The sequence below is a fragment of the Larus michahellis genome, chromosome 9 (assembly GCF_964199755.1).
Source record: "Larus michahellis chromosome 9, bLarMic1.1, whole genome shotgun sequence".
NCBI lineage: Eukaryota > Metazoa > Chordata > Aves > Charadriiformes > Laridae > Larus > Larus michahellis.
Window position 1 is genome coordinate 18,329,056 of NC_133904.1, and position 15,860 is coordinate 18,344,915.

The 15,860-nt window shown below is 49.0% G+C and overlaps 1 protein-coding gene across 1 annotated transcript; it reads left to right on the top strand.

Moving 5' to 3' along the window:
• Positions 1–3,813: 3,813 nt before the first annotated feature.
• Positions 3,814–4,776, top strand: FOXB1 (forkhead box B1). The gene has a single exon (XM_074601385.1). It carries the CDS (start codon positions 3,814–3,816, stop codon positions 4,774–4,776), a length of 963 nt encoding a protein of 320 aa, XP_074457486.1.
• The last annotated feature ends 11,084 nt before the right edge of the window (positions 4,777–15,860 follow it).

Below are 15,860 nucleotides of genomic sequence, written 5' to 3' on the forward strand. Positions count from 1 at the left end.
TTTTCTTTTTTTTTATCCTTGGAAAACTTCTTGGCTTCCCCCCACAGCCCCTCTCCCACTCCTCCCCTCTGCAAAGCTACACACCTGCTTGCAGCCACAAGGATTCAAAATCAATATTGTATTTGTCACTTTTCTGTCTCCTTTTCCTCTCTCAACAGCCCTGCTTGCCACTGAAGCGAATTGTGGATTTATGGAGGAAAATTAGCATAAATTATTACCAAATCTGTAAACGTGTGTGGTCTTGCTTGTGGGAAAGGGGGCTATTGCGAACCTTCCATGCAGAAAGGTGGTCCATGATGGGCTCCGTGCACGGGCTGAATGGCTATTGCAAGAAATAGATTTCCATTGGGTTTGCACATTGATATAATTGACTTATGTGTATTTTATACAGTTTTCCCAACACTTCCCCTGAGCTCCTTGTTTGAATTAGGCTTCAGAAACACGTCTATTTGTTTTGGGTTCCTGCACAATGGATTGGGATTCACTTGCCCCCTCCCCCCCTCCCTAATGTTGGCTTTCAAAGTAAAAGGCAAACGCTACAAGTTGCATTTAAATCCTATATTGCCCAAGTCTGTCATCTGTTGCGTGCTTAAGACGAGGTGAAACTTTGGGTATCAATTCCCGGGATGGTTTTGCCTGCCCTACCCCTCCGCTCACACATTCCTTTGCACTGGAAAAAGAAAAATCGGGTGCCTTGCAGCCATACCTCGTTCGCACTCGGAGTAGCAAATGACAACGGAAGTCGACTTTTCTTTAACTTTACAGCTTGCGGGTTCCCATTTGCGCCAGCGGTTGGTTTTTTTCTTTTCTTCGGAAAGAAACGGTACTGGCAAAAAGAGGAAGAAAAGAATTTGTCAGCCTGTGAATTTTATTTACTCCCGTACTGTTTCTGAGCTCTCTTTTTGACAGGCATCCCAGCAGCGAACTTGGGCTGAGAGACAAAACTCGAACTGAGGAGTGTCAGAAGTTGGGGAGGGGAGGTCGGAGGTGTCTATTAAAGCCAGATATTTGGGGGCTCTCAATACGAAAATAGAAGCCTTCTGCCCGGTGTCCTAGGGGACGCCGGGAGGAATCTGTCCTCATTTCAGAGTATTGCCTTTCCTACCCTCTAACAAACATCCATCGGCTCATCACCTCTTACCCGCCCCCCCCAAAAAAAAAAAGTTTGGAGGGTGCCTTCCTGCCCTGCCCACGGCACGGAGCGCCTCGGAGCCGGTTAACTGAGCAAGGCAGCTCCGGGGCTCTGAACCGCACCGGCACCCCCGGGGGTTCTCTGCAAGGGGGGGTGACATGCGGCAGGTCTCCCCCCAAAAGGGCTCGTTAGCTCGGCAACGCGGGGCCGAGGTCGGCTTCTCGGATTCCTAGAAACACAATTATTTGCCCATTATTCTCTAAACGACATCCTGCCCCGAGAGAGGGGGATTAGATGGGACCGAGGGCAGGCGGGTTGGAAGGAGGGGAACGCAGTTTAACACACACGACGTCGGAGGTAGCTGCAGTGTGAAATGCGTTTTCAAGCTGCTGCCAGGTTTCAGGGAGCCCTGCTTGATAAGGACTGTCCCTCCGAGAAGCCTCCACTGCGCCGGCAGAGCCCGCGCTGCACAGGCAGCCGGCACGGTGCTCCCTCCCCCACCCCAGCTATTTTTGCTGAATTAAGAAGGTGACATTATTCTTTCCTTCAAGTACTTCTGTTAATATTGAAAAACGTGCGCTTGCATTTCAAGCGGGAGCGCTCAGCCTCAGCAGCCATTTCAATATTAATGAAATTGTTTAATCTCCTAAATTCATCGTGTTTAAGTTACGTTTTGGTGAGTTATTGACCGACTCCGAAAATATTGTTAATGGAGTGGATGTGTATTCACCACAAAGGCTCTTCCTTCTAGGACTTGCAGCTCCCGAGACAATCTTTTATTCTGGCTCTAGGGTGACAGGATGCACCGCAGTCTCGGGAATACACATCATCCAAACTTCCCTCCTATGCCAGGGCGAGCCTGGGACCTTCCGGGCCTGATCCTCCCCCCCGGGACACACGGCTGGCAGTGGGGCTGCTCGCCTGGGCTGCGGCTCCAGGATCGGGCCTTGGTTCCCGGGGAGGAGGCAGCACCGTGGAGCAGAGAGCCGCAACTCGGGTCTTGCGCATCCTGCCTGCTCCCACACACGCACAAGTGCGCAGCGAGAGGCACGCAGGCACGCCAACGGCCTGAGACACAGCACGGAAATCCCGCGGAAAGCGTCAGGTTGACGACATTTAGCACACGGACCGGTTACCCCAAACCGGCTCTGCGGGACCCACCTCACCCCGAGCCCGGCCGGCCCGCCGCGGCCCCCGGCCCCGGGAGCGGGATAGCGGCACGGAGGGCAGCTCGGCACCGAGCACACCGGGGCCGGACCAGGAGTCCGGCCGCTGCGGTATATTTTAAGGCGAGTCCCATGGCTTTGCGCCAACAGCTCCGCGGAACTAGAGCAACGGTGCTGCCTGGGCTGGGGGGGTGCGGGGGAGGGAAGGAAACTTCCCGGCGAGGCTACGGAGGTGCCCCGGTCTTTTCTCTCCTCGAAAGAACCTTCGCTCGAGGAGAGCGGATTTGGCAAAGAGAAAGTCTCTCGTTACAGGAAAAAAGGCTCGCCTTAAGTTAGCCAACAATACAAATCAGATAACAATGCAGAACAAACAGAATACCACAGCCAAGCAATTTCCATGTCAAACATCCCACTGCTCAGTACCTCCATTTGTAAGTGTGAATTGCAGACTAAGCTTCCTGCAAAGTCCACAGAGAGGTTAGTGCATACCTTCCCCCCCACCCCCAGCCACCGGGTACCATCGCACTGCAATTCCGCTGGCGGAGCCTTTTCACCCCTCGCCTTGTCTTCAAATGGAAATGATTCCCATTGGCCCAAGGTGTCCATGTAAATAGGTGTAAATGAAACCAGATTATGCCTTTCTCTCCAGCCCCCTCCTCCCTGTTCCCCTCCCCCTGCTCCCAAGGCGATTGTCATATGATAGCAAAGAAGTGGCACATTAATGAAGCGCCTCTACAGGGGTCTTTTCTGCTCATGTCACCACATAAAACTATCAGATGGTTAGAGGAAGGACATGGAGGCAACTACTTAGCTCATCGCGGCTGCAGAGAAGCAAACAAACCTCTGCTACAGCCCAGCTGCCGGTGGTGTAAAAGAAGCTGATTCAGCCCGCGGAGGAGAAGGGAGGGGTGTACAAGAGGATTCCCAAAACCAAGCCAGCTCGCTGCCTCCTCAGGACTAAACCGGAGCAGAGTGGCCGGGAAAGGAACGAGAGACGCGCCGGAGGAGCGGGGTGGGAAAGAGCCCGGACTCCCAGCTGCGTCCCGGATGCGGACTGTCAACTTCCAGCAACTTTAAGGTGGGCATACGCAGGGCTGGCACAGAGTGGGGTGGGAGATGAGAGGAGAGGTGAGGAGGAGGTGGGATGGGGGTGGGGGTCCCCTTCTCCTCCTCGCCAAGACCAGAAGGCAGAGCTACCATTAGAGTAACTTTAAGGCGCGGGCTGCTGCGGGGAGGCCAGGCTGAGGGAGGCCGGAGCTGGGAGAAAGGCACAGCGCTTTTCCCCCGTCGGCGACGCAGAGCTCCGGGTCGGTTTCCCCTGCCCCCATCCCGCTCCCCCCGAGGGCTGAGGTCCGCCGTGCCCCTTCCTCGTGCCCTTCTTTCTCCGGCCCGGCCCCACACCCACCCGCTGCCGGGTGTCGGTGCAAATCCTCTCGGACTCACCCCTCTCCCCCCACCCCCGACCCCCTCCTTGTCGCTGCCCTTCTGCAGATCTCCGCGGGTCCCCTAGCGAAGATGCCTCGCCCGGGCAGAAACACTTACAGTGATCAGAAGCCCCCCTACTCCTACATCTCGCTGACCGCCATGGCGATCCAGAGCTCCCCGGAGAAGATGCTGCCCCTGAGCGAGATCTACAAGTTCATCATGGACCGCTTTCCTTACTATCGGGAGAACACGCAGCGTTGGCAGAACTCCCTCCGCCACAACCTCTCCTTCAACGACTGCTTCATCAAGATCCCGCGCCGCCCCGACCAGCCGGGCAAGGGCAGCTTCTGGGCGCTGCACCCCAGCTGCGGGGACATGTTCGAGAACGGCAGCTTCCTGCGCCGCCGCAAGCGCTTCAAGGTGGTCAAGTCGGACCACCTGGCCCCCAGCAAGCCGGCGGACGCGGCGCAGTACCTGCAGCAGCAGGCGAAGCTGCGGCTCAGCGCCCTGGCGGCCACCGGCACCCACCTGCCCCAGATGTCCACCTACAACCTCGGCGTGTCCCAGCCCTCCAGCTTCAAGCACCCCTTCGCCATCGAGAACATCATCGCCAGAGAGTACAAGATGCCCGGCGGCCTCGCCTTTTCCACCATGCAGCCCATGCCGGCCGCCTACCCCCTCCCCAACCAGTTGACTACGGTGGGCAGCTCCATTGGCACGGGCTGGCCCCACATGTACGGCTCCGGCATGATCGACACCGCCACCCCCATCTCTATGGCCAGCAGCGAGTACGGCGCCTACGGCGTGCCCATTAAGCCGCTCTGCCACGGGGGACAGACTTTGCCGGCCATCCCCGTCCCCATCAAGCCTACCCCCGCCGCGGTGCCGGCCCTGCCCGCCCTGCCCGCGCCCATCCCCACCATCCTCTCGAACTCGCCGCCCTCCCTCAGCCCCACGTCCTCGCAGACGGCCACCAGCCAAAGCAGCCCGGCCACCCCCAGCGAGACTCTCACCAGCCCGGCGCCCGCCCTGCACTCCGTGGCAGTGCACTGACCCGGGCCGCCCGCTCGGACTCCGCCGTGCCCTCTCTCCCAAAGTTTCCTCGGAGCTCTCCTCCCTCCCCTTCTCTCCCTCCTCCCGCTTCTTTCCTCCCTCCTCTCTTCTCTCTTCCTCGAAAGCAGAGACAACTGCACAATCCCCGCGGGATGCCGAGGTGTGCCGTTCGGGTGAGCTGCCGTTCTGCCTCGCCCCCTCAGCCCTGCCCTCCTTCGCGCCCCGGCTTCTTTCCCGGTTCTGAACTTCGTTTTCCGCTCTCCTGAAGCAAAACGAACCGACCCGACCCGGCCCGGCCCGCCCCCCTCCCCGCCCGGTAGGAACTGCCATACGCATCACTAGTTTTCCAAAAGTACTTCAGGCATCTTCGGTTTGCCGGGGACTGGGCAAGCCCGGCCCGGCGATGCCTCTTTCCCTCCCTTTGTCTGGGGAAGAGCAGGGGTTTATGCAGGACCGATCTTTAGAACCATAAACGGTGTGAAATGGCTGCAGCCTCACTGCATGAGAGCAGCGGCGTTTCCAGCCTCCGAGCAGCGAACGCTTGGATCTTGGAAACGCCGGAAAGCGCTCGTGTCCTTTGTGTGGGTGCGTGTCCGCCCCTGCGTGTCCCGCTGCCACGCAAAGGGCAGGACTGCCGCGGGAGGAGGCTCAGCGGCCCCGAGGAGGAGCGGTGGACCGGCGGGCAGAGCCCCGCAGGTGCGGGGCGGCCGGGGGCGCGGGGCGGTGCGGGGCAGCGCGGGCAGCGCCGCGGGAGCAGGACGCCGTGCAACGGGAAGGCACCCGTTCACTCACTCCATACCTATATTGTTTACAAAGCGCCTCTTTTAATGTAAATACTGAACTGGTATCTGTACTGTAAATCAGATGAGGTCCCCTTTGCAGTACCTGTTGTAACGTGGATGTGTACTGTAGTTTTCAGGTGGAAGAGAGAGAGAAGTTGATTTGTCTGTCAGCTTCTGACTAACCTGAAGGTTTAGGGAGCTGAGAGTTTCTTTGTTTTTTAAATTTTGTAGCTATTTATTTCATAGCTTAAAAACAAACAATGATAATAATAAAAATAAACCTGTCAACAAGCACACAACCCGGCACAGCTTAAGAAAAGCTGCTGAAGTCACTGGTAAAACGTGGAGAAGTAACACAACAGCAGGTACAAACTGCGGAGGTCATCCTGATTTCTGTTGGAGCTTTGCAGACAAGAGAGAGGGGGGCTAGGGAAACTGTAAATGTTTGTGCATAGGAATGATTATAAAATGTGTAAAATGCACTTTTGTTTGATATACTCCTTTCTAGTTTTAGGTAGTTTGCTGGAAACTGAACTGTTGTTCTGTTGTGAACTGCTTAAGTTAAGAAAAAAAAAAGAAAAAAAAAACACAAACGGCATTAGTGTCTATTGAAACTGTAAAGACATTTGTTTTTAACTTTTTTTTTCCCTGTACAGAATAAGCATGGCATTTTAAATATTGGTGTTCTTGTTCCCGGCATGTGTGTTTTAAGACAAAGGTTGAAAAAGTGTCAACGTTAAATTATGAACCAAGTCGTCCAAATAATATTTTCTCATTAAAATATGTAAATGCAGATTTAGTTTCTTATTTGTCTTTTTAAAGAGTTTACACGAGAAAAGTAAAAGCATTAGTTCATGAAAAAAAGAATGACGTTATTCCAATATTTAGATAATCTAAACAGCCTTTTCATGGGAGGTTACTATAAACATGGTTATTAACATACCATAACGTCAGATAAAATTGTCATTATTGCCGGTTTACCAAAGAGGTAACATATGTAAGTGTTCTGTGGTTTTTATATATATATATCTATACATATATGCATACACACATATATATGCATTTGTGTCCTATACACTTATACCGAATATAAACATGTATTACGTTTACACCTGTGTGTATGTATATTTATCATCTACATACTCCTAGTTAAATTTTCTCTAAACAGTATAAAGATTAGTGAGCTTCTACAATACAGAGCAAAGATAAAAATCTTTAAAGAATTAGTTACTTTTTAAGACTGAGAATACTGATTTTTTTTCAGTTGTGTTTTTTCTTACAAATCTTTTTCGAGGAAAAGTGAGCTATCGTAGCCTTTTACCTGTCGTTTAAACCTCCTCAGGCATTGCAGTTACTCCAACCACTGCTATAATTTCTCCATCTCTATCGATCACACTTTCCAAAACCGATAGGCTGCAAGCTGTAACACTTAAAATTGTACACGTTTTTCTGTAAGCCAGTATACAGTCCCTTTTAAAAAGTAAGGGCAACGTAGTTACAATAAAAACTGGATTCCGGGCACCTTCCAATGGGGTTCTCCAATTCTTTTAGGGATTTTGCAAAGATTCTAGTGAAATTAGTAAATAAGTGTCTCAGAGATGAGGCAGTCTCAGCCAAGAGCGCAGTTAAGAGACAACGGAATACTTAAAGGCTTATTAGCAAGAAAACGACATTGTATTCTAATGAACCGACAGGATTCAGTAATTCTACGGCAATGATGTTACAGAGGTTTTGTCTCTGCCTGATCTCTCTCAGAATTTCTGGACCATAAACAGTGCAAGTGACATCCCCATTTCCTTACTACATACCGCAAGGTCCTTGCAAAAGTTTTAAGATTAATGTAGAGGGTAATTAATCCAGTTGCGACCACTTTTTTTAAAGAGAACGGATCCCACACACAGAAAAAAGGTGGAAAATACATGAATCATTGGGCTGATTAAAATGCATGAAGCTGCTAAAGCTTGTCAGATGGGGGACAACTGAACTCATTCATCAAGTCCAACCCACGATTATATCAACACGATCAGCTAAAGAAAGCATTCAAAACTTATCACCAGATCAATGGACACATAACTCGACAAACTTTTCCTAAACAAGCGATGACCTACATTTTTAGACGACGAGGACTCTTTTTCTCTTCCCCCCCCCCCCTTTTTTTTTCTTTTAAGATGTAGCAGTCGGAACAAATCCTCAAAGATGAAATCCGAGCTCAGCTAAGAAGAAGAAGCTGCACTTTCAGGGTCTTTTTTAAACTATATAGTAATCAGCGGAGATAATGACCTGAAAAGATTATGCCCCAAAGCAAAATATTTTCAAAAGGTGCAATAGCATAATCCGACAGTAAGACCCGCAACCGAACTTTTAAAGTGCCATTTTCCTCTTCTCCGCGATGGCCCGGGACTGCCCAAGCCCGAGGACCCCCCTCGCCGCCGCCGCCGCCAGCGCGCAGCCCGAGGGGCCGGGGCCGCGCACCTACCGCACCTCTGCCCGCGCCCCGCAACGCGGCCGCGCTAAGCGCAAACAAATACGCAGCTCGGCGCGTCGCTTGAATTTACTGCTTTGACTTGTTAAATCTCCCTAATGGCTCAAGTCCAATGTCAATAAACACAGATCTGAAATAGAACAGCAAGAGACAACAGCGCGGAGGGAAGGGGCGAAGGGGGGGGGGGGGGGGGCGAGTGAATCAGCCACGGCCGAGCTCTCCGCGCGTTTAGACATTTCGTGGGGGTCGGAGGGGGGTGGGGGGATTTCTTTCTTTCTTTTTAATTTTATTTGCCAGCAAGACATTATAAGCTGGGCGTACTTGATGCAAAGAGAGCGTTCATTCTAGGCAAAAGCTCTTTTCTTCCGGAGGATGAGTTTGAGCCCGGCTGTGCAAGGTAAGCCCGCCAACCCCGTCGTGCTTGGCGACGCGGGTTTCTCCTTCATGTCAGTGCATGGTATGTGAATCCTTTCTCGTCGGGATATTTCCTTTTTTTTTTTTTCTCTCTCTCTCTTTTTTCCTTTTCTTTTTTTTTTTTTGTTTTCTTCCCCCTCGACGTGTGACAAGACACCACGCCACAAGACTGAATCCTCTATTGAAAAAAGCCAGCTCTTTCTCACTCAGAATATTTATTTTCCCTCGGACCGCGCCTTGCGGGGAAGGGCGGTCTGTGCCAGGTAGGGAGAAAAGAACTCCCCGGCGACCCCTGAGAGGGAGTTTTATGAGCCAGCCTTTCTTCAAAAGTGGTCCTTGGGAAAGGGAGAAAAAACTTAGCAGCTTCATCAACTTCAGTGCCGAATTATCTCGGAATCTTAATATAAATGTCACTTTGTGGTTTTTTTGTTTTGTTTTGTTTTTTTTTTGTTTTTATTAACAAAAAGAAACCGAGGCTGTGAAGCCTTGGAGGGGCTGTATTTGTTTCTTTTAAACTAACAACAAATTATCTAATTAATATGTTTCAATTACAGCATGAAAAAGAGAGGCTTTGGACCGCCTGCAGTGGGTTTACAATAGCCCCAGAGCCCACTATAAGAATTTACAATAACTTCACATCTGTTTCTTTATTTCCCACTTTTCGAGTCTAAAACTCCTCTCGAAATCACTTCAAACCGTGGCCCAAGTTATGAAATATGGTCTCTCTGCCAGGAAAAAAAAAAAGGTGGAAAGAAAAAAAGGACAAAACTTTGCAGATCGAGGCTTCATTTGCAAGCTAGAAAGTGAAAGCCCCATTGAAGAGCATTAAACAAATATATTAGAATTCTGTCACTTTATGCAATTGAGTAGATCAAATAAAGGGTCCCAGGCCACTTCATTCACTCTCATTCACTTGAATAGAAAATGCAAAGAATAGCAAACCTAGACTGGGCCACCGATGTAGATTTAGCCCTTTTTTTCTAAGAGACAAAAAGGCTGAATTTTCACAAACACATTGCTGACTCGGGGACTAGGAAACCAGCACTGAAACCCCTTTGGAATTTAAATTCATTTTATCTTCCTCTCTTTTTGGGTCCGTTTGCACTACAGGGCGAGTTGCACTGGCACCCTTGCTTGGAAAAAATACAATAAAACAACAACAACAACAACAACAAAAAAAAGGCTCCAGATTTATCAAGCCGAGCCACAGCACTGTTTGGAAGGTAGCGTTTTTATTTACAAAGAGAAAATGAGGAATCATGCGCCCTTTGCCCAAGCTGCCCTGAGAACGGCAGCCCCTTCGCGGGACGCCTGGGCGAAGCGCTCCCGCCCGGCCGCACCCCGCGGCCTGCCGTCCCGCCGCGCTAAGGGCGCTGCGCACATGCGGAGGGCGGCTGCCGTGCTGCCCGGGGCCGCGCCCGCAGGCGGAGGGAGAGCGGGGGAGACCCTCCGCTTCACCCCGTGCCCGCCCCGGCGACGCCCGTAGGCAAGGCCGGGCCCCGCACACCACCCCGCACAGCGCTAAGCCCCGCTCCGCCCCCGGGCTAAGCGCGGGGCTCCGCCGGGCTCTTGGGACTAAGAGACCCCCGAAACAGCGACCCGGCTCCGCCGGCTGCCCCAGGGCGCTGGGACCCGCCGAGGCCCGGGGACAGTCAGCGTTTCCCTCCCGCTCTCCCGTGCCGGTGCCTAACTGGGAGCAAGCAACGAAGACCGCAGAGAAAGGGCAGCCGTTTGCAGAGGCCAGCCCGGAGGAGCGCTGGCTGCTGCATACGCACTAGGTGACCCTGCCCTGTCTTTGGCAGCATTTTTGGTACCTTTTCTGTCATCCTTCCTCTGCTGGGACCCTCAGCACCGAGGCAGCCCGAGCGGGGCAGAGCACCCCGGCACCCAGGGAAGGCCTTGCCTTCCACTCCCTCCCATGTGCCCAACATGGCCACTGCCAGAAAGCACCGACGTGTTAGAAAGGTTAACTTGTACCTCAACTGTAGGCACTACTAAATAAAGGCTCTTAATTTTGTGCTATTTAGAAGGGCCTCAGTATTTATTAAGTAGTAACTGGAGTATTTTGCATTAATTAGAGCAGCTCCTTAGAGAGACATTACAGCCAAGACTAATCTTACACTACAGGAAAATGCTCGGCATTTCCACTGCCGTAACCACCGGAGCCACAGACAGCACACACCACTCACACGTACTGGGCTGCTTGTAAACATTCACCTGTAGGCAATGATAGAATGATGGAATCATTCCCAATGATTCCATTTTCCCAATGATGGAATCAAGGCACTTTGGGGGGCTGCAGCATCCACCCTCCTTCCTTGCTTTGATGGCTACTGGATAGAGACCAGATAAGCAAGGACTGAGCCCAAAACTTGGACCTGGTTCTACTCCTAGGCCTGCCCAGCTGCCCTGCCCTCGGCTGCACGAGGTGCCTTTTCAGCCTTTAAAAACCACTACTATGTTCAGTGCCAGCTGCAGGATTCTGGAACTCTTGCTCCCAAGGCTGCTTCCCTGAGCAGGCCCACACATTAGTTCCATGTTTTAACAATCTAAGCTATTAATTACAGGGCACTTCTATTTCCTGCGTTCAGCAGTGCTGCTGCACCACTGATTAAACCTGAAACAAATATAAACTCAAATGAAATAAGCAAAAAGACACCAAAACCTCTGTCTGGGAATACCTGAACATGAAAGCATACCATGCCATCCAGCTCTAGGCAAAAGTATCTGCTTTAAATGTTAGGTCAATGTTAGGCCAGACAGGAAACTCTGCTGCAGGATATCAAGGTGGATGACACACCCATTTTGGAGCAGGGAGGACAATGAGCCACTGACAGCTGCAGATGGCAACCATCTCTTCAAACAATTGCAAGCCCACCTATTCCACGCCACAGATGTGCATTTTTCTACCAACTAAAGCAACACCACCTTCCAATTCTCTCCCACCTCTTCCTGTATTTCTCTCCTGTGGAGTCTTTGTGGCTCTGGCTGGCAGATTTCATTTGTAACTCCTCAGCTTAATGCTGCGGGTTCCTGGCAGCAGAGTACTGAAAAACTGAAAGGTGCAGTCGGCATCCCGGAGCCTTTAAACAACGTTATTGCCTCATCCCCTGGAGACATCCCTCCCGTCGGGGTAATGGGGCATGGATAGTTCCCTGGCCTTTCCCACTGGAGTGCTGGACGGGTGGAAACACAGCTTGCATCCTCTCTCCCTGTGCTCTCGCCCCTCCTTAGCTTTTCACAGGGTGGGGCTGTTCAGACCAGTGACAAAACTGCTCACACACAGAGCAGAAGGATGGGATTAGGACATGCCGAAGGAGACCACAAACACACAAACAGTTTGTGTTTCCTCTCAATTTGTGCTTGATGTACTCGAGCACTTGCTGAAGATAATTCCATAATTAACCCTCATAATTTCCAGGTTAAGGGAGTTCTCTGGAGAATAGGGAAGAGGATCAAGAGAGGGTCGATCCCTGTGGCATGTAATTTGGCTCCGAATTGCTGTTTTGTTGGTGTCTATGAGAACTCTAACAGAGCTAGAATTCTAACAGATATGAAAGCAGATGTTTATGATTTCTTCATCTGGAGAAAGTTGTTAATAGCCATGTTAATTTCTTTATTGAGCTACACCTTCCTCATCTTTGCTAGACCTCAAAGGGACAGGTATATCCGGGGGCTCTGAGAAGCAGGCATACTCCCAAACTTACACAGGGACAAGCTGGACCACATCGAGCTGCTTCCCCTGCTAGCCAAAGGATGTATTTTTTAAGTAAGTAATTTTCAACCGTTCATGATTTGCAAGACCGAAACCAGTATTTTCTCCTGGAAAATGACAGGCACTGTGTATGTCAGGGGATGACACACAACTCCTGTAACAGACAATTCTACAGGGAGGGAAAAGCTTGTCCCTTCTTGCTTGCCTTATCACTGCTGCGCTTTCTCATCTATCAGTCACACAGTCCTCTAGTCACAGCTTGGCTCACCTCAGTCATGCTTCCAAATGCCTTATACAGTAGGTGTGGGTTTCAGAGTAAAATTTTAATTGCATTAAAATCCACAGAAACCTTCTAGTGAATTAAATAGCGCAAGGGTTTCACCATGAAGGTTTTTCAGAACATTCAGATGGTTTTCTGTGTAGGTAAGTAATTTGCCTTTCTCTCAGCTTGGTGTCACAATCAGTCAGTGGATATGGTAGGTCATATACAGTACATCCACAAGTGCCTTAATGCCTCATGGTCATGGGCAACTCTGAAAACTTTGGAAAGTGTCTACATTCTTTTTCATTTTTCTCTCAACTGTTAGTCTAGTACTTTCAGACCATAAGCCAGAAATATTTTTTTTCCTAGGCACAAAAGAACTGGCCAAGGAAGGACTAAACGCAGAATATTGGGTCCTATGTTCCTCTCTGCCTTCAACAGTCTTTTGTGTTTTTGTTTGTTGAGTGCTTGGAGGAAGAAAGGACAGCTCAGAATCCATTTTTAGGACTGCTAGGATACTTTCTTCAAGCTGTGGACTAATCTATCTGAACATTAACAAAATCACAGTCCTATATACTTCTGAAATAAAGCCAGAAAGTTTTGAGAAATTCTCTCTTTTCTGTGCTTTGACTCCACTCTCTTGATGGTGAGGAACTTTTCAATTCCTTTTGCATCAAAACCCCATTATCCAGTTTTCATCTCATCAGTAAGACCTCAAACGTACTCCCCCCTCCTTTTCAAACAACATATCAAACACTGGAGATTCTCCGGAACTCAGTTCTCCAGGACTGGCAAATAAAGCATCAGGCACTGTGAGACTTTTGATAAAACCATCAGAGTTACTAATACTGGATTTTCTTCTGAAAGCAGCACTAGAAGAGTTGGTGGATGAATTCCCGTGACGGAATTTCACGAATGACATCAAACCTGACAGTATTAGGTCATGTCTGTATCATAGCAATGTGTGTTAGATTTGTTGTATTGGACTGAGGGATTTGTTAATTTTCTGTAGCATTTCTATACAGGCAAAATCCCAAGAAAGCATAGTTATGCTGGTACTAAAGCTGTTGGTGCGTTGCAGGGAACTTATGCCATCCGTCATACGAATGAAAGCCCATTTTGTTTGTATAATCTGTTTCAGTAGGAAGAGGCTTGCTGGCCCAGCTGCCATGGAGAACATACACACAGAGACTTTTTTCCCAGTTGGTGCCCTGGTGATGGTGTTGGCACTCACCCACGGATGCCAGCAGCCCCAAACAATCCAGAGAGGATTTAGCTAAATCGGAGCCATAGGCCTGGTCATGTCCCCATGGGATAGACAGCAACAGGGCTGAACCTCCCGCTCTGCCCCCGTACAGCCAGCGCTGGTCAGTACAATCCAGAGAATGGACACCACCAGCTGGAATCAGGCAGGGGTTGACTGCTCTGGAAATGACCTTATTCTCTTCCTCACCCATTCAGAGAACTCAGTGAAGGACAATTAACAGTAAACTCCATTGTCTATACATAGTTACATATTACAAATTCTATTACTGCCTATATATAGTTACTTATTATAAATCCCATCACTGTAAGATGGTTTGGAACATGCCTTTTGAAGCCCCTGGCTCACCTTCCAAAGCCTTGCTTTTGAGTAATTTGGGGTAGGGTTTTGTTGTTTACTTCCCTCTGCCCTGTCACAAGATATACAAAGATCTGCTGTCTTTTTATCAGCTTGGCATCACTCTGAAATTTTTGCAGGAGCTCAAGATCAGGCTGTTTTGAAGTCATCATACAGGAATCACCAGGGGCACCTACTGCATGTTCAGATGAAGGCTCTCCATTGGAAAATAAACTCAGTTCTGTCTGTAGCACTCAAATTCTATCAAACTGGTCCACTTTATCTGCAATTGATGTGTTTGAGTTGTGTATCAGAGAACAACGTTATTCTCCTAACTGGTCCCAGGCATAAATTATAAACCAAAAATATTTTCTAAAGTGAAGTAAAGCCTTGTCAGACCACAGAGTCTCCAACTGAGACATCAGAGCATACAGGCACCCAGAACATTAGAGAAGAATACACATGAGACATCTAGCACTCTTGATCATTCGTTAGCCCTCCCTTTGCAGTAAGGGCTGTATGTATACACCTAAGTGCTGCTTTTTCTTTTGTTCAAAATATTGGAAGTCGCTCAACATTTTTCTATTTTCTTAAGCATTTTCCTTTGTCAGTTCCTACAACTAAATAAAGCAACCCCAAACTGTTTCTCCATGATCAAGCTCTGGGTGATTTTTTGTTTTCCTTTCGAAGTAGAGATACTGCTTAAAAGGACAGTTTTGGGGTCAAATGCCGCTGCAAAGAAACTCAATGGGATGAATTTGGGTCAGTAACAATGCGTTCCTTAGTTCTCAATGCGAGTCAGGGAGGTTATGGTTCTGTGAATGTGGATGTGGCACAGTTGGGTAGGAGGTCAACAGCACAGAGTTAAGTACTATTTTCAGCATTGTCTTCTCCTTCAGCTTTTGAGGATACAAAGCAGAAGCTGTCAGTATTCATCCACTTTAGCTCTGGAATTACCTATTAGGAAGGCTGGGAACTGATCTCATAGAAAACCAGCAAGCATCATTACATAAGCCTGGATTCTCAGAGTATCCTGACATGAGGTGGAATTCCTTGTATCTCTCAGAACAGCAATGGTAAAAGCCTTTCTCCCGGGACTGGGGGATGCAAATCATGCCTGTCCACTTATTCACAGCATCAGCTGAGAGGGAAGCCTGAGCTGTCCCTTGCGCTGCAAACCGTGGAGCAGCGTTTTGGTCATTTGTTTTGTGTTAGCTCAGGTAATTCACACACCAGAAAAGCCTGTGCTGTAGCAGCACAAGCCTTCAGAGAGGCTAATTTGTCTCACAGAAGCTCCAGACCCTGGCCTCTCTCTGGGCCTTAGAAAATGTTCCACTCTTCCAAGCATGCTACACCATATGCCTCACCCTTTCTCCATTTGCAATAGTAAATAGTAATTGTAAATTTGAAAAGAGAAAACTTCTTTCGTACAAATATTTATTCATTGTGTCTAAACCTTTTCTTGACTCTGAAGGAATTATAATTGTCTCACATTGTCTGTATGGAGAGAAAGCCCCCTAAATTATTGCATTAACTATAATAAATTGATTGAACAAACACTAATCTCTTTAGCAACCTACCAAAATCTCCTTTGTGTCCTCCTTATTTCAACCCAGCAGAATTGGCCTCATTTTAGTCATGCAGAGCAAGACGGTCAAACAGAAGTTCATATACAAAGTTCCTACGCTGCTAAATTATGTATGCAAGTATCTACTATGTGCACAGAAAGCATCATGCACATTAGGCTCAAGGAAATGGGCATGGAAATGCCATCAATTTTGTTTTATTTTCAAAATAGAATCACATTTCTCAGTCTCTGTGGACAATTC